The sequence below is a fragment of the Ornithorhynchus anatinus genome, chromosome 17 (genome assembly GCF_004115215.2).
Source record: "Ornithorhynchus anatinus isolate Pmale09 chromosome 17, mOrnAna1.pri.v4, whole genome shotgun sequence".
NCBI lineage: Eukaryota > Metazoa > Chordata > Mammalia > Monotremata > Ornithorhynchidae > Ornithorhynchus > Ornithorhynchus anatinus.
In genome coordinates this window covers 4,831,874-4,858,563 of record NC_041744.1, presented here as the reverse complement: position 1 = coordinate 4,858,563, position 26,690 = coordinate 4,831,874, and the positions used below count along the sequence as shown (strand labels likewise).

The 26,690-nt window shown below is 49.7% G+C and overlaps 1 protein-coding gene across 8 annotated transcripts in view; it reads left to right on the top strand.

Moving 5' to 3' along the window:
* Positions 1-26,690, top strand: part of RAP1GAP2 (RAP1 GTPase activating protein 2) — a 131,540-nt gene that overhangs the window by 95,616 nt on the left and 9,234 nt on the right. For all 8 annotated transcript variants that reach the window (XM_029081756.2, XM_029081760.2, XM_029081759.2 and 5 more), the window contains 13 exons: positions 1,332-1,544; positions 3,230-3,333; positions 4,060-4,138; positions 4,537-4,590; positions 8,201-8,284; positions 10,685-10,785; positions 12,533-12,662; positions 13,546-13,701; positions 16,552-16,623; positions 19,941-20,027; positions 20,874-21,008; positions 25,464-25,601; positions 26,563-26,681. In XM_029081756.2, coding sequence (XP_028937589.2) covers positions 1,332-1,544; positions 3,230-3,333; positions 4,060-4,138; positions 4,537-4,590; positions 8,201-8,284; positions 10,685-10,785; positions 12,533-12,662; positions 13,546-13,701; positions 16,552-16,623; positions 19,941-20,027; positions 20,874-21,008; positions 25,464-25,601; positions 26,563-26,681 — 1,472 coding nt within the window. The remainder of the gene's footprint in view (positions 1-1,331; positions 1,545-3,229; positions 3,334-4,059; positions 4,139-4,536; positions 4,591-8,200; positions 8,285-10,684; positions 10,786-12,532; positions 12,663-13,545; positions 13,702-16,551; positions 16,624-19,940; positions 20,028-20,873; positions 21,009-25,463; positions 25,602-26,562; positions 26,682-26,690) is intronic.

Below are 26,690 nucleotides of genomic sequence, written 5' to 3'. Positions count from 1 at the left end.
CTGGACTTCGGGATCATTGGACTGGGAATTATGGGAATCCATAAATAATCCAGCCTAATTTTAAGAAGTCAAATTGATCTTCCCGCTCCTCCCAACCTGGCACTTGAGTTGTTGATAAGGTGCAGAAATCTGTTGATTTTCATTTCATTGCCCCTGCCCTCTTTCTGGGAAACGTTAGAAGCCAAGTGGAAGCAAGAGGTCTGACCAACTCTGTCACTGGGAAAAAAACAGTCCCTGGAGAGTTGGCTCTTAATGGCAGCCCATGGGAGGTTCTGTAGCCTTATAGAACAGGAACGGGTCTGAGAATCTAACGGTCTGGGTTCCACTCGGGCCTCAGTTTCCTCATCCGTCAAATGGAAAGGATGCTACCTTCCCGTTGTTGGGTAGGGGTTGTCTCTATTTGTTGCTGAATTGTACTTTCCAAGCGCTTAGTACAGTGCTCAGCACACAGTAAGCGCTCAATAAATACAGTTGAATGAATGAATGAATACCTTCCTTTTCCTGTTTCACCGAACTGTGGGGTGAAGGATCACGGCAGCGGAGTGTTCTTTAAACAATTAAGCCAGCTTCATCTTGCCCCGTGGAAAAATTCATTTGCAAAAACTTTGCCTCTTGCCTCACTTTCTTGGATATCCATCTTCTGAAACCATTCTCCCTTCTGAACCTCTCCTCCCCTGCCTACCTCGGTTGCCTTTCCCAACCCTTTTACTCCTTTGTGATGGATGTAGTTTGTGGTCACCCACCTCTTCTCCTCGTCTCCCTCCCCCTCCATGACCCCCTCAAAATGGACAGCGAGGTTCAATCCCTCGTCACCGTGCAAGTGACCCGGTGCTTGGAGAAGCAGCTTGGAGATGCGGCTTGGCCAGGTGGAAAGAGTGCAGACCTGGGGGGCAGGACCTGAGTTCTGATCCTGGCTCTGCCACTTGCCTGCTGTATGACCTTGGGCAGATCACTTCTCTGTGACTCAGTTTCCTCTTCTAAAAACAAAAAGAGAAATGAAAGATACCCTTTGACTGAGACCCCCGTGTGGGGTCCGGATTGAGTCTGATCTAGTTATCTTGAATCCAGCTCAGCGCTTAGTACGGAGCATGGCACGTTATAAGCACTTAAGAAATGCAGTTGTTTTGATGATGATGAGGCATAAATGGAAGGGTGCCTAAGGTACCAGCCCCCCCGGTTCTGGGTCCTTTCCCTCCTGCAGGGATCCACCCCATCTCCTTCTCCGCCCCTAATTTGGTCTTCCCGAGACTCAGCCGCTCTCACTGTCCCCTCTGAACGGGGAGGGAGGGCCTCAGAGGCCAGCCTCGTCCATCGACTCTGTTCGCTTTCAGATCTTGGAAAAGGGGCCCCCGTACCCCATGGTGATCCTCCCCCAGTTTGGAGGCTACTGGATCGAGGACCCCGAGAACCTCTGCACCCCGACGTCCTCCGAGAGCAGCGTCGGCGAGGAGGAGGAGGCAGAGGGCCTCAGCCCCAGCACGTTTGGCTACCGGTTGGAGTGTAAAGGAGAAGCCAGGGCCTACAGGAAGCACTTCCTGGGAAAGGTCAGTGGCCGTGGGAGGGGACGGGGTCCCGCCTGGGGGAGGCTTCTGGCCCGTCTTCTCGGTGAATCCAGGAGGCGCGTAGCCTTGCCTCTTGGACAGATGGGGTAGCCAGTGATAACCCCTGAAATGAACCAGCTATCCATGCCTCACCTGATGTTTGTGTGGGCGGGGGAGGTCGGAAGCCGGGGAGGGGTGGGATTTAGCTATACCCAGAAAGGCACACGCCGGCACAGACACACACACGCAGAAGATGAACCCGCAGATGTGCCCACAGTCAGAATCACAGATAATATCGGAGCAGGGTGTCGGAGTGCCAGGCCGGGGGAGGAGGGAGCGGTGTGCTCGGGTGCAGGGGTGGATGTTGTCATTTCTGGAACTCTACTGTCTGGATAACTGAGCTGTAAGGATATGTGGAGCCCAGGAATGCGACTTATCTCAGAATGTGCCGGCTGGAAATGGTGGCCCCACAGGCCTCTGGTCCCTTTCTCCAGAGGGGCTTCTGTTGACCTCCGTCAGCCTGGCCCTAATGCGAGCCACTGTAGATTCTAGACTAGCCACTCTTGACTCTAGACTAGCCACCCTAGACTGAAAGCCCCATGTGGGACGGGGACTCTGTCCAGCCTGATTAACTTGTATCTATCCCCACGATTAGAACAGTGTTTGTTACATAGTAAGTGCTTGACGAGTACTATTATTATTATTATTATCCTGCTGGATCCTTGGGCTAATGGTGAGGGCTGGAAGCCCAGGGCTCATGTCTCAGTCTCAGAAGGAGCACCGAGAGAGAGAATGGCACTCCAAGCACCTAAAGTCATGATGTATCCAAGCCATCCATGCTCTAGGCTTGGGAATTTCCCACTGTCAGTCAGTCAATCCTATTTATTGAGCGCTTACTATATGTACAGCATCGTACTAAATGCTTGGGAGAGTACAATGTAATAATAAGCAGACACATTCCCTGCCCACATCAAACATACAGTCTAGAGCAGGAGACGGATATTAATAGAAATAAATAAAGACCTCTCAGTTGCTCTGGGGACTGATTAGAAATTGATATCCGGCCAGGTCTGCTATGGTCTCTTGCTACGTTCTTTTTTTTTTTTATAGTGTTTGTTAAGTGCTGACTATATGTGAAGCACAGTTCTAGGGAATGGGGTAGTTAATCAGGCCAGACACGGCAGACAGTCCCTATGCCTCATGAGGCTCACAATCCAAGTAGGATGGAGGACAGGTATTTAGTCCCCATTTTGTAGTTGAGGAAAGTGAGGCACAGAGAAGTTATGTGATTTGCCTAGGGTCACACAGCAGGCATATGCCCTGTATGGGACATGGGATGCGTTCAATCTGATTAGTTTATATCTACTGTAGTGTTTAGTACAGTGCTGAGCATATAGTAAGCACTTAACAAGTATCATAAAAAGAAAAACTGACAGAAACGGGATTAGAACCCAGGTCCTCTGGCTCCCAGGCCCGTGCTTTATCCACTAGGCCACGCAGCTTCCTTAAGCTATAGTCACTTCTGGGAGCCACTGCTCTAGCTGGCCTATCCCGGGCCCTAAATTTCCCCCTCCATCTCCTTGCTGGGGACAGGTCCGGGTTCAGGCCCCAAATGGGCAGACTGGATTCACCGTCTGATCGATCATCCCACCTTGATTAATCCCCTTCCCTCTCATCTCTATTTTTAGGATCACTTAAATTTTTACTGTACAGCCAGCAGCCTCGGTAACCTGATCCTTTCCATTAAGTGCGAGGAGGTGGATGGGGTGGAATACCTTCGGATTATACTCAGGTAGGAGGGGACGGACCAGTGCTTGTTTGGGTCCTTTGGAGCAACCGAGTTGGGAGATGGGGGTTTCCTCTTATTAATGGTGTGTGAATACTGGGTTGGGTGGTGCTCTGCACATAATAAGTGCTCACTAGCTACCATCGATTACAGCATCACCCTACTCACTGGACCTCATTCTCATCTCTTACATTTGACCCCTTGCTTACGCCTTCTCTCCTGCTTGGCACTCCCTGCCCCTTCATTCATTTATTTGTATTCATTGAGCGCTTACTGTGTGCAGAACACTGTACTGAGCGCTTGGGAGAGTACACTACAAAATAAACAGGCACATTCCCCATCCACAGTGAGCTTACAGCCTTGCATATATGGTGGACCACTGCTGTCCCCATCCCCAGAGCCCTACTAAAATCACATCTCCTCCAGGAAGCCCATCCTGACTAATTATTCCTCTCTTCACCCTATTTCTCTCCCTTCTCTGTCACCTATGCACTTGTCGCATCCTCCTAAGCACTTCAATACCCCTCACAGAACTTACGTGCGTATCCTTATACTTGGCTTCCGTTACTTCTAATTTATGTCACCGTCTGTTTCCTGCGCTGGTTTATCCACTCCTTGGGGTCATTATACTTTCCACAGTGCTCAGCATAGAGTAAGAGCTCAGTAAATGCCATTGATTGATCGACAGATTGACTGTTTCTGTGGTTTTCTTCCTGTGCTTAACTCGCTTAGGTCCAAAGTGAAAACAGTCCACGAGCGGATCCCCTTGACAGGACTGAGCAAGCTTCCCAGCATTCCTCAGATTGCCAAGGTCAGCTGGCCACCTGCATTTTTCCCTTCCCCCATGCAGGTTCGGTCACAGTGTGTGCCCCACGGAAGTCGAAGGAAATTTCCATTTCCCCCTCGGGTCCGCGGCTCCCTCTCAGATGTCCGACGTCTGTCCAGCGTTAGGGCACCTGAATGGAAGGACGGTTTCTCAGTAGGGTGGCCCCGGGCCTGGCTGCCAGATTGCTGTGTTTCCCACGGAGATGGAGTTCAGCCAGGGAGTGGGCCCAATTTAGCGGTGGGAGATTTTAGGGGATGGGAGGGAGAGGTGACCTGCCTTGAAATTAATTATCAGCTCTCTTCATCCCCCTCGGTTGAAAATGGAGTTGGAATGGGTGAGGCACTGGGGCGGGGACTCTATCTAATGGGCTGTGTTTTCCTCAGGCTTTCTGCGATGATGCCGTTGGACTGAAATTCAATCCTGTCCTGTACCCCAAGGTGAGGAGGGTTATCGTGTAGGAGGCCTTTCGGGGCTCATAAAATGCTTTTTCTCATTTGGGCTGGATCCCTCATTTCCCTCTAGACTGTAAGTTCATCGTGGGCAGGGAATGTGTCTGTTATGGTGTTATACTGAACTATCCCAAGTGCTTAGTACAGTGCTCTGCACACCCTAGCCCCAAGCAGCTGTTCGAATCATAGAACCCCAGAAAGGGAAAGAGGATCCTGGACAGATGAAGAAACTGAGACACATGAGATGTTAAGAGACTGGCCAAAGGTCACTCAGCAGTCCAGTGGCAGAGTTGGTATAAGAACCATGCTCTTTTCACTAGGCATGGCATGGGACATGTTCCCTGTCCTCAAGGAACTTACCCTCTAACGGGGAAGACAATTATGGAAATAGTTACACATGGAGTAGGCAGAGTAAATAAGTAGCTCATTGGTTTTGTGCATATATATTTAAACCCACACATTTACGCATTTGATGACATCTATATACCTAGTGCTAAGAATCTCATGAGTAGATAGAGGTGAATGTTGGATGGATGTGACTCAGGCTAATGAAAATTATTTGGAGAAGACTTGTTGGACAAGGTGGGATTTGGGGAGGGCTTTCAACATGGGGGTAGTTTTAGTCTGTCAGATTTGTGGAAGAGTGGTGGGGGATGAGTTTCTAGTCTGGGAGAACAGTGTAAGCAAGGTACAGTTAGAAAGTCAGCTTGGGAGGAATGAAGAGAGAGAGTTGGGAAATAAGTGAAGGGAACCAATATTTAAGATAGAGTGAGTTGTGGTGATTGCAATCTTTTTTTATGATATTTAAATGCTTACTATGTGTCAGGCACTTTACCAATGCTGGAGTAGGTAAGCTAATCAAGTTGGATCACAGTCTTAATCCCCATTTTACATATGAGATAACCGAGGCCCAGGGAAGTGAAGTGACTTGCCCAAGGTCACACAGCAGACAAGTGGCAGAGCAGGGATTAGAACCCAAGTCCTCTGACTCTGAGGCCTGGACTCTTTCCATTAAATCATGCTGCTTTTGAAGTCTAATCAAGGCTAGTAAGCCTCAAACCCATCTCGCAGGACTCACTTGGGACATGGCTGTCTTAAAGCTCATCACGGATGGGTTTTTAATGACCAAAATATGCTCAGAGGCGGCGAAGGGATTTCTGATTGCTGTTGTTCCTGCAGTTCAGAGCCTTTCCGTCCACTGAATAGATAAGCCCGTTCTTCATTCAGATATTATTTTGTTCGCCATAGCACCTAGCCTACTCTCGAACCCAATTCTTTGTGTGTGTTGGGGGCTCTCAGGGGAAGAACCCCCAGATTAACAGTTGCAGAGCCAAACGTGACGAAACAAATCCAACCTGAGCAGCAGATTGCTTGAAATTTGAGAATGGGAAAAATATAACCACCCCCTAACATTTATGAGCATCCAGGCCCTCAGTGAGAGATAGAATTGAAAGAGTGCTGTGCTTCTGAGCCTTGTGCAGGGCATAAAGGAGAGATGTTAGTTTTATAGTCAATATTGGTTAGTACATTCTCGATGCTAAACTCCACCCGGATTCCCCAGGCACTATTCCTCACACCCGAAGAACAATAATGGAAAACAAACGATTTATATAGGAAAACTACTCTCAGAGACTGTCTAATGTGTCAGGAAAATCTAATTGAAAAGACTCTGTTCAGTAGGCCAGGCTGGCTGGAGTTTGTGGGAAATGAGTCTCTCTCCTCCTCCCTGCTGAAGATTTCACATTTTTGCCAGAGAAGAACTCTCTGTTAGCATGAACTTAACCTCTTGATAATAATAATAATGATAATGATGATGATGATGATGATGGTGATGATTGTGGTAATTGTTAAGTGTCTACTCTGTACCAAGAACTGTACTAAGCGCTGGAGTAAATCCAAGGTAATCAGGTTGGACACAGTCTCTACCCCACAAGGGGCTCACTGATCATCTAAGGGGAAGGGAGAACAGGTATTAGATTCCCATTTTACAGATGAGGAAACAGAAGCTCTGAGAAATAAGGTGACATGTCCGAGGTCTCCCACAGCAGGCAGGTGGCGGAACTGGGATTAGAACCCAGGTCCTATGATTGCCAGGCCCGCAGCCTTTCCACTAGGCCACATTGCCTCTCAAGCTGCTTAGCAACAATTAGTCAATCAATCGATGGTATTTATTAAGTACTCACTGTGAGCAGAACACTGTAAGCAATACAACAATCCCGATGGAGGGGTGACTCTTGGGTCGGATCTAGCCTCGTTCAGTGCCCGCAGCCTCTGTCCATGTGGAGCTTAGTAGTAGTAATAATAATAGTAATAGTGATGGTGATGATGATATTAAGTATTTACTATGTGCCAAAGTACCTTACTAAGCGCTGGGGTAGATATGAGACAAGCAGATAGAACACAGACTCTCTAGACTGTAAGCTTGTTATGGGTAGAGAACATGCCTGCTAATTCTGTTGTATTGTTCTCTCCCAAGTATATAGTAGAGTGCTCTGCACATAGTAAAAGCTCAATAAATACCACTGATGGAACACAGTCCCTGGAAGGACTCTCAATCTAAGAGGGAGGTATTTTATCTTCATTTTGCACATGAGAAAACGGAGGCCCAGAGTGGTTCAGTGACTTGCCCCAGATCACACAGCAGGGTCTCCTGGCTCCCAATCCCATGGTCTTCCCACTGGGCCATAGAATCATCTGGAGGGAGGAAATTTACTAATCCTCGGCCCCCCGCCCCCGTCGTTGTTTGCTGAGTCGGCCCCCACTCCAGAGTGTCTTCCCAGGATAATGGGATTTCAGTCCTTGTTTGATATCTCTGCCCTGATGGTGTATGGAATCGTGAAAATGTCTGCTGTGTCGGACCCCAGGGACCTGAGTGGTTGTGACTTAGACCATGGTGAGCCAATTTAGAGAGTACTTAAGTCTCCTGCCAGTCAAATGAGCCTGGCCCGGAGGGGGAGAGGGGGAAGCTTCCAGAACCGAATGGCCCCAGGTGCAGTCTGGCTGTAGAATTTTGTCTCCTGTGATTCCCCAGGCCCTCCAATTCCTCCCGCTCAGTTTCTGTGGGGAATAGCCGAGACAAGTCACGCTGTTTGGCTCTGGGAAATTTCTGTTCACTTTGTGTCCTGCCATTTTGTCCCCCAGAGGGTGGTTTTCCAAACCCTCTAGGGCAGGGCAGAAAGAACCACGGGAAGTAGTGTGGCCCGATGGATAGAGCACAGGCCTGGAAGTTGGAAGGATCTGGGTTCTAAACCCGGCTCCACCACTTGTCTGCTGAGTGGCCTTGGGTAGGTCACTTCACTTAACCTCTCTGGGTCTCTGTTTCCTTACCTGTAAAACGGGAATAAAATACCTGCTCTTTCTCCCTCTTAGACCGGGAGTCCCATGTGAGACAGGACTGATCCGATTATCGTGAATCTACCCCAGCGTTTGATCCCTAGTAAACAATAAATATCGTTTTTTTTTTTTAAAGGGGCTTTCCCACAGCTGCCACCAGGAGAGTCACTTCTCTGAGATGTTTAGTGGCTGAGACAATTAGAGACTGTGACAATAAAACCCTGAAACTTGTGATTTAAAATTCTGTCTCTGCTTCTCCCTCCAGGCTTCACAAATGATAGTGTCATATGATGAACATGAAGTGAACAACACGTTCAAGTTTGGTGTTATATATCAAAAAGTCAAACAGGTAAGGAACAAGAGTCTATCCCATTAAACCCTTCTCTGGATTGATGGTTGTGCTTCTTAGTTCCCTGAATCCTTGGCAGGTGAAGCTCTGGAAATATTGGTTGCATTTTAGTTTTATTGATCTTACGTTACCTTTTTATTTTTACTTCATATTTTTCTTTGGACAGTACCTGCTCGTGACTGATCCTTCTTGAGCTAGCTCTTTTCCCTTCAAACGGTTAATACCGTCTCTGACGATATTAGGCTTTGATAGACTAAAAACACTTTAATTAAGCAAAGAATTTGCGGTATTGAAAGTCAGACACTGATGACTTGTAATTTGGTGGAGATTATTGAGTTAGGCTCTCTAATTATTTTTCCATATTGCTTTTTTATTTTGTATGGCATCACTAATGCAATCCCATAATTAAAGTCCTTCTGTTGTGAAACATACGCCTGCATACCCGGGAAGGTGGTTAGAATCCAGTGTTCTCCCAGAGTTATAATTATTTCGCCTTCACCTTACGCTTCCTCTCCTGAGAGTTATCCATGTGTCTGAAGCTGTTGGGAAAAAAAAAGCCCTCAGCAAGACACAGAGGCCTTTACAGATATATAAAGCATAAAGCCATCAGCATCGGGGAAACTGGATGTCAGCGATCAGTCTGCATAAAATCCCGACACTATTTTTCCAGCTTTGCTTAGAAGTGTGTGGGAGAAAGTCTCCGGATAGCAGCGGGGCTGCATGGAATAGAGGCAAGAAAGGGGTCATCTCCTCTCTGTCTAGCCCCCAGAGACCCTCCCCTGCTCCTAGATGTAAACATCAGTCAGTCAGTGGTATTGATTGAGTGCTTACTATATGCGGAGCACTGTACTGATCACTTGTGAGAATCCACCAGAGTTGGTACACACGATCCCTTCTGCATCACTCTTGCGCTTGGATTTTTTCCCTCTTTCCACCTCTCCCTCAGCCTCACAGCACCTATGTCCTTATCTGTAATTTATTTATTTATAATAATGTCCATCTCCCCCTTTAGACTGAAAGCTCGTTATGGGCAGGGAACGTGTCCACCAGCTCTGTTCTGTTGTGCTCTCCCTAGGGCCCAGTATCGTGCTCTGGACTCAGTAAGCGCTCAATAAATGCACTTGAGTGATAGGGAGCTTACAATCTAGTCAGCTGGGTCCCATCAGCTGGGAGGTGTGATTCCTATTGTAATGTTGGCTGAGAAGTCTGAAAATCAATCAGTAGTATTTATTGAGCGTGTGCTGTGCTCCCAGCACCGTACTAAGCTCCTGGCCTGCCAGAAGCCTGAGGAATTCCCATGGGGGCTGATGAAGCTGTGCTGGGCTGGACTGACAGGGTGATTTCTTCACTTCTTGAAGAGATTCAGAATCAGCCGGCCTGCCCTCAGGAGCCAAACCCGCCAGAGGGAAAGAAGACAAACTCACACCCAGATAATTCGACTCTGGGAGGTGGCCCCAGGCCGGAACGTATAATGAGTTTCCTCAGAAAACCAGACCGGTTAGTCACCGGCTGTTTGCAGCAGAACAGAGCAGACTCGTTTGCCAGTGCGACAGACGGGAAGATGAGGGAGAGGCGTCGCCTGCCGAGGGGCAGAGCGGATTATTCCCGGGTTTCTCGATGGGTTTTCCAGTCGTGGGCGTCTGAGCTGCTGCCTTTAGCTTTGGGTGAGGATGGTTTGGCCTGAACACAGGAGGCACGGGGAAGACATTTCCTTCCAGAGTCGCGGGGCAGCTCTTCTCCATGAGCATTTTGGGCTATCGTCCATTATAGGGCAGCTCAAGTTCATTCTGAAGAGTTGGGGGTGGGAGCCGTGAAGCAGCATCTCTGTCTTCCCCTCTGTCCTCTTCAGCAGTCACCCACTTTTCAGGGGGTGTGTATCCGGATGGGGCCAAGTGTGGCCCCAGACTCCCTTATGCCCAGTGTTTTTTTTAAAAATAGTATTTGTTAAGCACTTACTATGTGAAGGCACTGTTCTAAGCACTGGGGGAGGTACAAGGTAATCAGGTTGGACACAGTCCCTGTCCCACATGGGGCTCACAGTCTTAATTCCCATTTTGCAGATGAGGTAACTGAGGCACAGAGAAATGAAGTGACTTGCCTAAGGTCACACAGAAGACAAGTGGTGGAGCTGGAACTAGAACCCGGGTCCTCCTCACTCCCAGGCCTGTGCTTTCTCTGCTAGGCCATGCTGCTTCTCAATCTCGAGCTGCGTTCTAGGGCTCATATGTGGCGCCCGTGTTCACTCCTGCCGAAAAGAGAAAAGGCCCCAGTTCTGCCCGGACCTGCGGAGTCTGGGGAACATCCCGCCCAGGCAATTGGCTAGCGGGTTTTCTTTGCTGCCCCAGAGGAAAGCGTAGGGGATTTTTCCAGCTCACGGTTCTGCGTTGACTTATCTTTCAGACCCAGGAGGAGGAGTTGTTTGGGAACAATGAGGAGAGCCCTGCCTTCAGAGAGTTCTTGAGTTTGCTGGGGGACACCGTCACACTCCAGGACTTTAAAGGGTGCGTCCGCGATGATCTCTGACCGAGTGACCCTTTAACTCTGAAAACAACTTCTGGGTGATAAGAGTGGGAGTCTTTCTCTTCCGTAGTTATGTGATTGACTGGCACAAGCACATCATTTACCCTCGAGAGACTGAAAAGGACCATTTGAATCAATCAATCAGTGGTATTTACTGAGCACTTACTGTGTGCAGAGCACTGTACTAAGCACTTGGGAGAGCACAATATAATTGAAATACAGTAAAAGCGTAACAGTACAGATTGGATTATCCCACTCTGTGAATTCTCTATGATTTAGCATTGAAGTCTCATCCCGGCTCTGCCACTTATCTGTTTATGTGACCGTGGGCCAGTCATTTAACTTTTCTGTGGCTCAGTTTCCTCATCTGTATAATGGGGATTCAATTCCTGTTTGCCCTCCCTCTTATACTGTGAATCCCATGTGGGATCTAATTATCTTGTATCTACCCCAGCGCTTAGTACAGCGTTTGGCAAGTAGTAAGTGCTTAAGAGATACCGTCATTGTATATTATAATATACTTTTAATATATTATTATGTAATAATTCTCTGAGTTACCTTCCATGAGCACAAAGAATTGAGAATTAGTTGCAGATGGCCAGAGTATCCCCAGACAAATAAATGTGTCACCAACATAAATGTAAAATTTTATGTCTTGGCTAAATATCCCAACCGTGTTTTGATGTAGATTTGGGTCTGATCCCGTTATTTGTGTCCTGAACAGCCATGAAGGGAAGGGTGGGGCAACTCTTGCTCCACTTTAGGATTTGGCCTGATCCACGTCTCTGAAGAAAACTGCGACTCTTCATTTTTCTTGGCTAAATTAGAATGTGTGGCTTTAGGGGAAGGGCCAATCTCTTTATAATACTGTAGTCCCAGCACTCTGCCTGAACAATCTGACACGTTCTGGTCTTCATGTCCCTACTATGCTCGCTTCTGGCTGGATATAATGGAAGCCTCACCTCCCTCAGGTACCCAGGCTCAGCCAGAAAAACACCAAGAGCGTCCTGCCTGCCATCTACTGAAGCTTCCCTCCGGGCCCGCCTCCCGGCCCCAATTCTTGAACTGCAATTGTTTCAACTGCCCGTCACATCATCCAGGAGCCGAGGTGCCCTAGTTGGCCATTCATACCGAATCATAATAATTATGGTACTGGTTAAGTGCTGACTATGTGCCAAACATTGTACTCCAAAGAGAGTCTGACCGGAGCAGCATCCAGCAAGCATAATTCGGGTGTCACTTTCCTCTTCGGACACCCAGGGTCATCACCTCAGTGGCATGGGTGACCCCCTATGCCAGTCATTTGATAGGTCTCTGGGGCAATCCCGGACAGTTTTTAATCTCTCCTTTTTAATCCATTAATGAAAGGATTAGTGTAGGAAATGGATGCACTTGACAAATGGTTCCATTAAAAACAAGAATAACATGAACCAGTCGTTTATTTTCACTTTTGTGAAAGACGTATCATTTCAGGCTTTTGGGTTATTTTCCTGAATATTCAGGCATCTCTAAAACATTAAGTTTTGCATTTCTGTTGACCTGTCTTTTGAATGACTGATTTATTATTAAAAGTCCTAAAAAGCTGGTGTGAGAGAGAGATCTCCTTCGGTTTTCTCCACACAGTCATTTCCCCTCTAATGACTGCCTTATCCTACTAAGGGCAGAGAGTTTCTAGATTTGATTTTCACCGATCGTCTCATCTCTTCCTCGGGTCCTGTTTGTTTCTAGTTTCCGAGGGGGCTTGGATGTGACCCACGGCCAGACGGGAACGGAGTCTGTGTACACTGTGTTCAGGGACAGAGAGATCATGTTTCATGTCTCCACGAAGCTGCCTTTCACCGAAGGAGACAACCAACAGGTAACCTAGGGATATCCAACTGGTAACACCCAGCAGGTAACGTAGGGATACCCAACTGGTAACACCCAGCAGGTAACTTAGGGATACCCGAGTAACAACACGCAGCAGGTAACGTAGGAATACCAGTGGTTAAAATCCAACAGATAATCATTGTGGTTTGGCTTTCCTTGGGGAACTATAAAGTCTTAGGACAGAGTCTGTGTGTCTTTGATCTCCTGACCACCCTGCCCATTGCTCCCCCTCCCCAATTCCTCCCTCCTTGTTGAGCTCTAGGACCCCAGCTGGCCAATGTCTGCACACCGTCTCGCTTGTTTCTGCGTCCACAGCGTTTTCAATCAAACATATTTATCGAGTGCTTACTATATGCAGAGCACCGTACTAAACTCTTGGGAGAGTACAATATAATGGAATTGGTAGACACATTCCCTGCCCACAATGAACTTGCAGCCTACAGAGGGAAACTCTCTGCTTTTTAGTGCAGAGGAATCATTAAATCACATACAGAACTGTAAAAGAGATGCCAGCTTTCTCCTTATTAAAAGAGAAATTGGCAAAAAAAAAAAGGAGCGTGGTTTGGCTCTGGAATAAAATACTCAATGTCCCAGTGACAAATGTGGGCAGAAAAATACTCTTGCAATCCAAAGTCAGTTTTCCACGGGGTCCACTGCCGGAATTAGTTGGATTTATCATACATTTTTGTGACTTCTCAGGATCGGGGAGGGACGTTTTTTCAGGAAGGCAAATAGCCTTCCCCTTGGATCGCAGAGTGCCAGGCCTCCTATATAAAGATAACGTAATTAGGAATTTCGGGTACAGAGCAGATGTCAGTTTCCAGGAAATTTAGGCTAATGTTAGCGTCCGAACATGTTTGTTTTTGGTTCAGCTGCAGAGAAAGAGACACATCGGTAACGATATCGTGGCGATTATATTTCAAGAGGAAAACACTCCGTTTGTCCCCGACATGATTGCTTCGAATTTCCTGCACGCTTACATCGTTGTGCAAGCCCAGCACCTGGATTCCGAAGCCACGTCCTATAAGGTAAGAAGAGGCTGACGGTGAGCGGTGCATTCTGGGAAAAGCAAAGGGCTCTGGGAGTCGTTCCTCTTTGTGCCTCCCTAATCTCCAAGAGCAAAACAAAAATGGTGCTGGTGCATTCTTCAGTGGGATGGTTCAGATTTTGGGGTACTCTTTCCATAAGGATGAGGCTCAAAACTTTGGTGTGGGTTAGAGCCTTGTATGTTGTTTTGGCGAGTGTTCTGCCTCAGGGTAGACTGGACTCTCTCCAGCCTGATAAACTTTGTATCTACCCCAGGGCTTAGAACAGTCCTCGACAAGTGCTTAACAAGTACCATTAAAAACTTAAAAAAAAAAAAATGGATCTTAGAACCACAATCCATCAATAGAATTGAGTGAGTACCTGTGCTAAGCTCTTGGGAGAGCATGTTAGAATTAGTAGACACAATCCCAACCCTCAAAGAGCTTACTGTCTGAGAGGCAGACGCTGCGGTAATTTATTAAATAGGAGGAAGTGCGCAAATAGTAGAGTGTATCACTGATACTTACAGAAAGCCAGTGTTAAGTAATGTGTGAGAGAGACGAAGGGCCTTTCAATCTCCTTGCCTCCAGGTAGCGTTGTATCTAACCCACCTAGGTCCGATGGACCTGCAAGGGCAGAGTCTGCTAACTGCCCCTTGTTCCAGAGCTTAAGCTCTGGGTGCTTTTTCCTTCAGTCTAATCTAAATCCTTCTTGCTGCAGTTGAAATTCCATTTTTTCTTTTTTCGCCCTTGGAGGGGTGAACAAAGAATAGCTAGCTACTGCCTCCCTCATGAGATCCTGCTTTTCACTTCAAGGCTGTTGCTATGCTTCTTCTCCTTCGCTCCTCTGGGTGGGAGAATCCCAGCTTCCCTGTGTTTCTATGGCACTGCCCGGGAGTGGAACTGGGGCAGTCCTTGGGGGTGGCATGAAATCTAGCCAGTATCCTCAACAGGGAGCCAGTCTCTTCACCGGTAACAGTTGTGATAGCATTTATTATGCATTTTCTGTGCGTTAAGAGCCAGGGTAGACTTAAGACCCGGTCCAATTTCCCAATTAAAGAGGGAGGGAGAGCCAGTATAATAATAACAATTAGGATGCTTACTATATACCAAGCACTGTTCTAAGCACTGGTTTGGATACATGTTAATCAGGTTGGGCACAGTCCCTGTCCCACATGGAGCTCTTAATCCCCACTTTACAGATGAGGTAACTGAGGCCCAGAGAAGTGAAATGACTTGCCTAAGGTCACAGAGCAGACACGTAGTGGATCAGGATTAGAACCCAGGTCCTTCTGACTCCCAGGCCGGTGCTCTATTCACTAAACCTTGCTGCTTCTGTACCTTATCTCCATTTTCCAGAGGATGAAACTGGCCCAGAGAGGTTACTTGACTTACCCAAGGTCACCCCAGCAGGCCAGATCTCCCAGGCTCCCCTGTGGTCTTTCCGTCAGACCACCCTGCCGCATTCTTAGCCACCTGGAATGCGGCCGTCCTTCCAGCTTCTAAGCCAGGGTTAGTGCAGAGCCAGAAGCCTCAGGCGCTTTCAGTTTATGAAAATTTAATAATTTCTTTTATACCCTAATCAAGAAAGGAACAGCTAATTTGTTCCCCTGCTTTTCTTTAAGGCACTTGATGGCAAGGTGGGCGTTCTTCTGGTCCTCTAGCCAAACCTGGAGGTGGAGAGAACCGGGTCTGAGAGTCAGGAGATCCAGGTTCTAGGTCTGGCTCGGTCTCAGGACTGTGGGCCTCAGTCTTCCCCTCTGCAAAGGGGGAGGCGAGGATATCCGTCCCCCCGTCTCCTCACCCTGGGGATGTTGGGAGGACAGATGAGTCCGAGGCTCTGCAGGGGAACCGAGTGTCTGAAATCCGAGGGTGGCTATTATTGTCTGAGCAGCCTGCGGGCCTCGGGCCCAGACTCCTGTGCCAGCCTCATTCCCAGCCAGAGATATTTATAGGCCACTCTGGGCCAGCACTCCGCTGGCCTCTGTTCAAAGTGAGTAAGAAAGAACCAGTCCCTGCCTTCTGGGGGCCAGAGTTCTAGCTAGCAGATCCTCCTCTGTCTGCCTCTCTCTGCCCCCTTCCTGCCCTTCCCCACCCCTCTCTGTCTCTCCCTGCCCCTCCCTGCCCTTGTGGGTGACCTTGTGCAAGTCATTTAACTTCTCTGGGTGCAAAGCACTATACTAAGCACTTGGGAGACTACAATACAACAACAAACAGACACAGTCCCTGCCCACAATGAGCTCACACTCTAGAGGATAAGCAGAATACTCCCACCGTGACTCCCTGTCAGCCGGCATTGCAGCCCAGGTCAGTTTTGGTGGCGGTGAATCAGGGAGAAGCCAGATTGATTCCCACTCTCCATCTCCTCCCCAGCCTAAGACTGTCCTCTGGCCGCTGCTCCTCTCCTCCCTCCCCGCACAGTCTTAGCATCATCCTTTCTGTCCTCCTGGTGGTTCTAATCAGCTGCCCTAGGGCCAAAGCTCTGCTCATGTCTGCCTCCGCCTCAGGACAGGAGGAAGGGCAGTCAGTCAGCCATATTTATTGCGATACCGTGCTTGGGAGAGTACAGTATAACAATCAAACAGACTCATTCCCTGCCTACAACGAGCCTACAGCCTAACCTCCCTGCCACAAGCCCAGATAGTAAAAGTTTACAGTGAGAGAGAGCTGCCCTAAGGGGAGTCGTCAGCAGGGCCGAGTCCCGGGGCTGCGACTTGCCCAGAGACCATCTATCCCCGTTCTCTGTCTCCGAGTTGACCAGTGGTGGAGGCTCGGGGTGGGGGAGGGAGGGGGCCGTGGTGCCCTGCTCTGCCCCCACCCCGCCCCCCTTTGCTTTCTCTGCTGTTGTCACAGGTCTCTGTCACTGCTCGAGAAGACGTCCCTCCCTTCGGCCCCTCCCTGCCCAGCCCGCCCGTGTTTCAGAAGGTAAGTACTTCTCCTCTCTCTCTTCCTGCTCCCCTTCTGCCTTCCTTTTGCCCCTACTTCCTGCCCTTCTCTAATTCTCCTCCTGCTTCCTTCCTACTCTCAATCTGGCCCCTTCCTACCCTCCTCTGCCTCTGTTTCCGGCCCTTCTTCAGCCCCCATCCTTCTTGCCCTCGTTATGCCTCCCGTCTTGCCCCTTTCACGGGCACCCTTAGGGCAGAGGAGCAGGACCTCTATTACAGCCCAGCTGGCGGAAAGGAGGCCCTTGGGCTCAGTGACCTCACCGACCCCCAAGGCCTCTAGACTCCTCGGGCAGAAAGGGAGGGCCCCTCCCATCTCCATCCCCATGCCTCCAAGCAGAGCGGCTCTACCCCAGCTCAGCCAGGCGAGGTGGCTCCCGTTCAGAAAGACCTAGCAGGGAGGCAGCACCCCAGCCTGAACACTCCCCCCTCCCCCCAGCCTTTAGGGGAACAGACCCCCCTTGGGATTGGCTCTCCAGACTCGGGAGCATGTTATGACTTGACCAGCTCTTTTCTGGGCAGGAGCCAGCAGGACCCGAACCCACTGCTCCCCTCTTTGGCCGCCAGGCTCCTTGTCCCGGCCACGATTCCTGGCAGTGGGGCGGGCCGACAGCCAGAGGAAGCGCCCTTGCAGAGGTGTGTGTGTGCGCATGCACTGATCTGCCTGGTCTGAGAGACTCTCTGGTCTGGCTTCTAACCAAGGGGATATTCTTAGAACAATATATTTTTATCTCCTGGGACTCAATGGATGGGGTGAGGCTTGTCTCTGAGGAAGTGGGGGTAATTGGAGGTACCGCTAGCTTTCCCTGTGCCCCTCGGAGAGATCCTCTCTCTCTCTGCCCTTTGCCTTGCCATGCCTGTGGCTGGCGGGAAGGAGGGCCTGTGACTGAGGGCGTTCTCGACAACTTCCAGTGGAGAAAGGCGGGGGCTTGTCCTGGAAACGGAGAGCTGAGGGCGTGGGGAATTCTCTCTGATCCTAGTAATAGTATCAATCAATCAGTGGTATCGATGGAGCACTTCCTGTAGCAGAGCACTGTCCTAAGCGCTTGGGAGAGTACAATACAAAAGAGTTGGTAGACATGTTCCTTCCCCAAAAGGAGCTAACAGTCTATAGGAATAGTGCTAGAAAGTAGCATGGCCTAGTAGAGAGAATTTGGGCCTGGGAGTCAGAGGATCTGGGTTCTAATCCCAACTCTGCTATTTGCCTGCGGTATTACTCTTGGCAAGTCACTTCACTTCTCTGTGTCTTAATTACCTCAGATGTAAAATGGGGATTAAATATCTGCTCTCCCTCAAAAGTCTCTGGGGCCCCATGTGGGACAGGGACTGTATCTAACCTGACTTGTCTCAACTCTTAGGTCATCATGGGCAGGTAACGTATCTGCTGATTCTTTTGTGCTGTACCCTCCCAAGTGCTTAGAACAGTGCTCTGCACATAGCACTCAGTAAATACCATTGATTGATTGGTTGATCTACTGCAGTGCATAATACAGTGCTTGGCTCGTAAGTGCTTAAAAAATGCCATAATAGAAACAACTATTCTTCTTCTTCTAGAATTACTTCTGATAGTAATAACATTATTATTATGCTATCATTATTATCAGTAATAACAGTGATGGTAGGAGAGGCTGCTCTGCTACTGATAAAAGACCTGCTCTGCTCTAGGTCTTGTGCTCCATCCACCGAGCCACGTGACTTCTCACTAGGCCACACTGCTGGGAATCGGGCAGGTTTTGCTTGTTGGAAGAGCCAACGGGCCCATGGCCATTAATGGGCTCCTCAGCAGCCATTGATGTCTGTGGTAACAGCCTGGATAATGTTCTCTCTCTAGACCGGGAGAATCCCCTTGAGTTTGGATAGTTAGGCAATCGTGCCTTCCTAACCGTGGTCTTAGATGCTTTGGCTCTTCACTATCCTATCTCACAAGGCCACGCTGCTGGGAGTTGGCTCCTAGAATTCTAGACCTGGAAGGGACTTGAAGAGAGTGTCAGCTTCTTGTGGGCAGGGAAGGTGCTTCATGCTTCTCTTATACTTCGGAAATTCTTAGTGCTATGCTCTGCACTCAGAAGGCATTCAATAAATACCATTATTATTTTGTCACCTGACCCAATTTTTTAAATAGTATCTATTAATTGCTTACTGTATGCCAGGTACTCTATTAAGCACTGGAATAGAAACAAGATAATTCGGTTGGACAGAGTCTGTGGCTCACCTAGGGCTTACGGTTTTAATCCCCATTTAGAGATGAGGTAACTGAGGCCCAGAGAAGCTAAGTGGCTCGCCCAAGGTCATCCAGCAAACAAGTGGCAGAGCTGGGATTGGAACCTAGGTCCTCTGAATCCCAGGCCCGTACTTTTTCCATGTTGCTTCTCTTACTTCTCACCTACTTCCTCATGCTGTTTCCACCGCCCATTCATTCATTCAGTCATATTTATTGAATGCTTACTGTGTGCAGGGCACTGTACTAAGCAGGCGGACACCCGAACCCAGGACAGATGGGGGTTCAGTTATTTTTTTTTTTACATGCTCCCCAGTCTCCTGTTGGACTCACCCTCTCCTTCATGGAGTTCTACTTTCTCTCCAGCCAAGTCTTCCCTGCTACAATGTGAACCTGCTTCAGTCAACCACTTTTTTCTTATGGTATTTGTTAAGGACTTATTACGGGTCAAGCACAGTTCTTAGCATTGGGGTGGGTACATATTAATTAGGTTAAACATAGTCCCTGTCCTGCCTCACAGTCTAAGTAAGACGGAGAACAGGTACCACATGCCCATTTTTCAGTTCAGAAAAGTAGGCCCGGAGAAGTTAAGTGACTTGCCTAAAGTCACACAGCAAGCGATTGACAGAGCCAGGATTAGAACCCTGATCCTTCGACTCCCAGGCCCGGGCTCTTTCCACTGGACCACACTGCTTCCCATTAACTTAATCAGTGACATAGAAGTACTGATTGTAGGCGGAACACTGTACTAAGTGCTTTGAAGGATGAGTAGGAGACACCGTCCTTGCCCTCAAGGAGCTTATACTTTACCATCTCCCGTTTGGGTCTTTTGGTGGCATACAGAATCAGAATGCAGAGTCAGGACTGGTGGCGGGGAGAGAGTGTCTGATGTTTCCCTAAAGCCAAAGATGTGACTGACCAGCCTCCTCTCAGGGGTGCCTTCTGGGAGTTTCTGGTGGCCACTGTAGGGCCGACCCTGAGCCTCTCTTCTGTAGGGCCACCAATGGCGCGCTGAGTAGGTCTTGGGTGTTTGGGCCCTGGGACCTCCCCAGGGGCCTCATCAATCTCTGCATCTCTTTCAGAGCCCAGAATTCCGGGAATTTTTGCTGACCAAGCTCACCAATGCAGAGAACGCCTGCTGCAAGTCTGACAAGTTTGCAAAGTTGGAGGTAAAAGCGAAAACCGTTCCCCAGTTCTTCCTCCAATCTGTCCAGCACCTTCCTCGTTACCCTTTCTTTTCTCTCCCAGCCTCTCCTCCCCTAACCCTTCTTCCCTTCTCCCATTTCCTTTTTCCTTTCCTTCCTCCTTCCTTCACCTTCCCTGGGGAGCCCACCGCCTGTGCTGAGGCCTCAAAGGAGAGGCCGCCGGCGTTTGACTTGCTCCTTCCTTCCCTCTTAGTGACTCACCCAGGCTCTTTTATATATGTGACTTTCCCTATCTGCTCTGAGGCATCCTCCTGAGATCTCAGCTGGGATGGCCTCTCTCGGAAACCCCGGGCAAAGCCCAGTTTCCTCCTATGTCAGGGTTGGGGGCAACTTCCTGCATTTGGGTGGCTCCCCCTTGCTGAGAAAGATCTAACCGACTTTTCTAGCATCGTCTTCTGGATAATAATTGTGGTACTTGTTAAGCGCTTATTGTGTGCCAAGCACTGTACTATGCTTTGGGGTAGATACAAGATAATCAGGATAGATACAGTTCCTGCCTGACATGGGGCTCCTAAGCCATAATCCAGTCAAATCTCCATTTGAAAAAAGAGGAAACTGAGGGCCAGAGAAGGGATGTGACTTGCCCAAAGTCACATGGCAGGAAAATGGCAGAGTGGGATTAGAACCCAGGTCCTTCCACTTTGACCTCCTCTTGCACCCTCTCCTGGCTTCTGGGAATTGGAGCTGTAATCTCACTCTAGCTCAAGGTAATTCCTCTTGGCTCTGGGCCTCGGGTGAGGAGGGAGGGAGGGAGTTGGGAAGATGACCACCACCTACAGAACACCCGTTCTGGTCTTTTCTTCCTCCCAGGACCGGACCCGGGCTGCCCTGCTAGACAACCTGCACGATGAACTCCACGCCCACACACAGATCATGCTGGGACTGGGGCCTGAGGAGGATAAATTTGAGAATGGGAGCCACGGGGGGATCCTGGAATCCCTCAAGGTAGAGACCCCCCCACCCCACCCCACCCCGTGCTTCCAGAAAGGTGGGCTGAAGGTCCCACGTTCTTCCATCCGCAATGGTGGAGGTGGGAAGCGCTCACAGAAAGCAGGCTGGCACCATTCGAGGTGAGGACCGAGTGCTTAGCTCCTGCTGACGGCCTGGTTTCACAAGCCCCGGCCAAAGTCTCTCTGTCTTCACACCCCTCTTTCGTCAGCTCTTCCAGCTGCACTCACACAGTCAACAGGGCACGACAGGGCAGCTTTGGGGGGAAAAGGGGCAGGGCGGAGAGCCTGGGAGCGGTGGGAGAACAAGAGGAGCTGGAAAGAGATGAGCGAGGCCTAAATGAGGGGGAAAATGAGTCAAATGGGCCAGGAAACAGCATTGAATTTTGGGAGAGATGGAACTTGAAAGACCAGGAGCTGGGGCCCAGCTGAGCGTTAGAGTTCTAGAATGATGGAAAGGTCATCTCTTCCATTCCCCTGTCTCCAGGCAGAATAAATAGCTCCTCATCTGTCTCCCAGGTAAGTGTCCATTCTGTTCTTCAAGCTCTCCAAGGAAGGAGATTCAAAATCATCTCTTTCTATACCACAGTACTGGCATCCTACTCGTCAGGAAGTCCCCCTCATTATCTGACCTAACTTCTTCCTGCTGCAATTGGATTGTCTCCTCCCATTCCTCTCTATATTTGCTTTTTTGTTTTCTTGATAAACTGCACGGCACCGTACTAAGTGCTTGAAAACTACAACAGAAGTGCAGGACCCATTCTCTGGCCTCAGGGAGCTTCTACACCCTCTTCCTTGTTGAGACTCACATTATTGGGTCATCCACCAACCACCTCTTCTCCAATCTCTTCTCCCTGAACTGAATTTCTCCAACGCTATCATCACCTCTGACCTCTTCTCCTCTCACCTCCTTCATTCTCCGCTCCCTTTCCTCTTTATCCCTCTCTTTCTCTTTCTTCCTCTTTCTCCCTCTCCTCTCCCCTTTTCTTTCTGTCTCCCTCTCTCTTTCCCTCCCTCTCCTCATCTCTCCTCCCTCTCTACTATCTCTCCTCTCAATTTCTCTCCTCCTCTCTCTTTCCTTTTCTCCGTTTCTCTCCCTATCCTTCCTCACTTCCTCTCTCATTCCAACCCTTTCTCTCCTCCATCCTTTTCTCTCTCCCTCTTCCCTCTCTCCTTTTGCCTTCTCTCTCCCTGTCCTTCTGTCCCTCACTTTCTCTACCTTTACTCCCCTCACCTCCCTTCTCTCTCTCTCTCTCTCTCTTCCTCTCTTCCCCTCTCTCCCTTCGAAGGCTTTTTCAGAGTTCAGCTTGCTGGTAATCACTGTGGAATGACAATGTGATATCCTAACCTTTTCATGAATGCATAAATTCATCGGCAACGTCAGATGGAGGGCAGACCAGCTCCAAATGGATCAGGTCTGAGCGCCAACAAGTCTGAGCATTAGCTTTGGAAATGCTTTTTTTTTTTTCCAGTTTTGCAGTCACTGCGTCAAAAAGGCCAGCCCAGGGAGGGGGAGCAGGGAAGGGCCATTTCCCGATCAGGTCTATGTTAGGCTTAGCCTAGGGGGGTCTTCGGGGTGACCCCTGACCTCCCAGCTCATGTCCCAGTGACGGCATGTCCCTTCGGCACAGGAACACAGGGGGATGGGCTGTCTCCAGCAACTCCGGCGGAGGCTTCTGGTCCAGCCAATCTCAACCATCCCATCCATCAGGGATATGTGTGGCTTCATGGAAAGAGCCCGGGCTTGGGAGTCAGAGGTCGTGGGTTCTAATCCCAGCTCTGCCACTTATCAGCTGTGTGACTTTGGGCAAGTCACTTAATTTCTCTGTGCCTCACTTATCTCGTCTGTAAAATGGGGATTAAGGCTGTGAGCCCCACGTGGAACAACCTCATTACCTGGTATATCTCCCAGCGCTTAGAACAGTGCTTGGCACATAGTAAGCACTTAACAAATACCATCATCCTGTCTACTGAGTGCAAGGCACTGTATTGAGCACTTGATAGGGGACCAGCAGGTCTGACTTTGGGGGGCCATGTTGACAGTTGCTGGCTGGAAACCTGTGGTCAGTCAGGTGGTTGCCACCTCCAACTGGCCCCAATTTCTCAATCAGTTAATCAATTATTGCCATTTTTTGAGCACTTGTGCAAAGAGCACTGTACTAATCACTAGGGAGACTACAAAGCAACAGAAGTAGCAGACGTTTTCCCTGGCCATAATGAGCTAACAGTCTGAAGATTATCCCAAGACAAATGCTAGCTTCCAAAACACTTTACTCGACGCTTGGAGAACACGCAGAATAAATCAAAGACATCCCCACCCTCAAGAGGCTTACAGTTTTATGGGAGAGGCTACTTTCTAGCCTAAATCTCTTCTGCTGCCCTTCGGATCTTCTCTTCCAGGGAAACAGAACGATTTCTCGTCACCATCTCTGTGACACTCCGTCCTGATCTGCAAGGTCGTTATAGAGGATCCCTATCCCCAAGCTCACCCCCAAACCCCTCTCAGCTTGCTTGGGGCGGAATCTAGGAGGACTTATGTGGAAGGTGTAGGTGGAGTTGGTTGCTAGACTTCTTTACTTGAATCCTGTGAAATTCTTTTGGTCTCAACTGACACCTACAGGGCGAAAGAATCCAGTGAAGGTCGGAATCCCAGCAGGCCCAGCCTCTGTCAGGGCAATGACAGGGCCAAGAAGGGAGACAGAGGTGGCCTCTCAGGCAGCTGCCGTTCATTGCTAACGGAGGCTTTAGTGCCTCTGGCATTTTCTCCACCCCTCAGCTTCTGGGACCTTGTTAAAATCTATGACCTCCCTGTCCCTCTGCCAGAAGGCTACAGTCCGAACGCGACCGGTGCCTGGTTCCCAGTGGGTTCTTTCTGGCTCACGGCAAAATAGAGTTGAAGGTGGTGACAGCCCTGTTAGAAATCCCAGGTGGCAGCTTGTCTTGTTTTAAGTTCAGTCGTCTGACTCTTGCTGTTGCGTGCATTCTGTGGCCAAGGATCTCTGGGGAGTGAGGGGAATCAGACCTGGAGAATTGCAGAGTAGTGGTTTTTTAAATTGTATTTTTTTACTGTATTTGTTAAGCTCTTACAATGTACCAGGCACTGTACTAAACAATGGGGTACATGCAAGCTAATCAGGAATCCTCAGCAGAGCTGTGGGGTCTCTCTGCTGGGCCCAAGCCCCAGAGCTTCAGTCAGGGCCCAAGAGGCCGACAACGAGACATCATGGCTTAGTGGATGAAGCACAGACCTGGGAGTCAGAGGATCTGGGTTCTAATCCCGGCTCTGCCACTAGTCTTTAGTGAGAACTTGGGCATATCTCTTCACTTCTCTGGGCCCCGGTTTCCTCATCTACAAGATGGGGATTAAATACCTGTTCTCCTTCCTACTCAGACTGTGAGCCCCACGTGGGTCAGGAACTGTGACTGGCCTGATTATTCTTGGATCTACCTCGATGCTTAGTACAGTGCTGGCCATTCAGGAAACGCTTAACAAATTTCACAATTATTATTATTACAAGCTCTTTGGAGGGGTCACTTTCCCTCCCCTACAACCCTCCACCAACCCTGGTTTCCCCATTAGGGGACAGCCTCTGGGTTGGGGGTGTTGATGACAGGGCCTGTGCCTCCCTGATCCCCAGGGTGGCAGGGAGGTGGGGTCCCCAGAGTTTTGCCCCCTCCAGCTCCTGAACTGGGCCTGGTATTTCCCTGGAGATGAGAGTGGAGGCTGGGCTCTAACAGGAACAGTGACCGGAATGATCGGGCTCTGACAAGATATAGTGCCCAGGGCAGCTGGGATTTAACAGGAAAAAATGCCCAAGGCAGCTGGGCTCTAACAAAGCACGACAAACAATGTGGCCTAGTGGAAAGAGCACGGGCTTGGGAGTCAGAGGACTTGGGTTCTAATCCAGGCTCCGCCACTTGTCAGCTGTGTGACTTTGGGAAAGTCACTTAACTTCTCTGTGTCTCGGTTACCTAATCTGTAAAATAGGGAGCAAGACTGTGAGCCCCACGTAGGACAACCTGATTACTTTGTATCCCCCCCAGCGCTTAGAACAGTGTTTGGCACATAGCAAGCGCTTAGCAAATGTATTATTGTTATTATTATTAAATAGCACCCAGAACAGCCAAGCTGTAACAGGAGACAGTGCGCAGGGTGACTGGGGTGTAAGAGGAAACGGCACCCAGGGGAGCCAGGCTTTAACAGGAAATAGTGCCCAGGGTGACTGGGCTGTAACAGGAAATAGCATCCACGACAGCTGGACTCTAACAGGAAATAGTGCCCGGGGTGACTGGGCTTTAATGGGAAATAGCACCCAGGGGAAGCCGGGCTCTAACAGGAAACAGCGGCTGGTCCTGCTGAAGGCCGGAGGATGAGAGAGGGTAGCAGCAAGGAGCGGCCAGACTGGTCTGTGTCGCCCCCTGACCGCCCCCGGGCCGGCCTCGTTGTCCACAGAGAGCCATCCGCGTCCGCAGCCACTCGATGGAGACCATGGTGGGGACCCAGCGGAAGCATCACAGTGGAGGCATTCCGGGGAGCCTCAGCGGGGGGATTCCCCACAACAGCGTGGAAGTCACCAAGACCACTTTCTCTGTGAGTGCCACCGCCCGGGGGGCTGAACTTGGGGGAAGGAGGAGGAGGAGGGAAATACTTTGGATTGTTCCCTTTCTTTAGTTTCCCAATCCAGCTGGGAGCTCCTACTCAGGCCCTTGCACACGACAGACAGACAAGCACACGTGAAGTGATGTCAAACGTGTTTCCTGCAGGCACGCAACATAATGCCACACTTCTGTGTGAGTCCCTCTGAAGCCAGAGCGTGCCCTGGGGAGACACTGTGTCACTGTCCACAGTGACAGCTGCGTCCCTCCAAACGCAGGCACCGGGAAGCAGCGTGGCCGAGTGGATAGAGTACGGGCCTTGGGAGTCAGAAGGACCTGGGTTCTAATCCCGGCCCTGCCACTTGTCTGCTGTATGACCTTGGCCAAAATGACTTAACTTTTCTATACTTCAGTTCTCTCATCTCTAAAATAATAATAAAGACTGAGCCCCATTTGGGACAAGAACTGTGTCCAACCTAATTTGTATCTATCCTAGTACTTAAAACAGTGCTTGACACATAGTAAGCCCTTAACAAATACGGTTATTATTATTATCCAAGTTGCAGCACTTGGCGGCTGGCACTGAGGCAGCGGAAGCCTTGGGTGCCGAGGATAAAGAAACCGGACATAAAGGCAGCCGGGGCCTTCTCTGTACCCGTCGGGGGACTGGCCCACTGCAAACTGGATCGTCCAGTAGACGTCTGGCCACTCTAGGGATGTGGTCTGGTATGGCTAGAGCAGGAGAGGACTGTTGTGTCAATCCTTGGAAGCAGGGGAGACCCTCATTGGATGTTGGCTTGGGTGTTCTTTGGGGGACCGGATGGGGTGGGACTTCAGACCAAACAGCCCTGGAACCTGGAGCTCTAGAGGAAGGGGCTTAATCCCGGGTGGGGAGTGGATTGGAGTCGAGGGTCCGAGCAGTGGAACGGGCTTTACCTGGACGCTTTGCTTTCCAGCCCCCCGTCGCGGTGGCCACCACCAAGAATCAGTCCCGGAGCCCCATCAAACGGCGGTCCGGACTGTTCCCTCGCCTGCACACGGGGGCCGAGGGCCAGGGGGACTCCCGAACCCGATGGTAAATCCC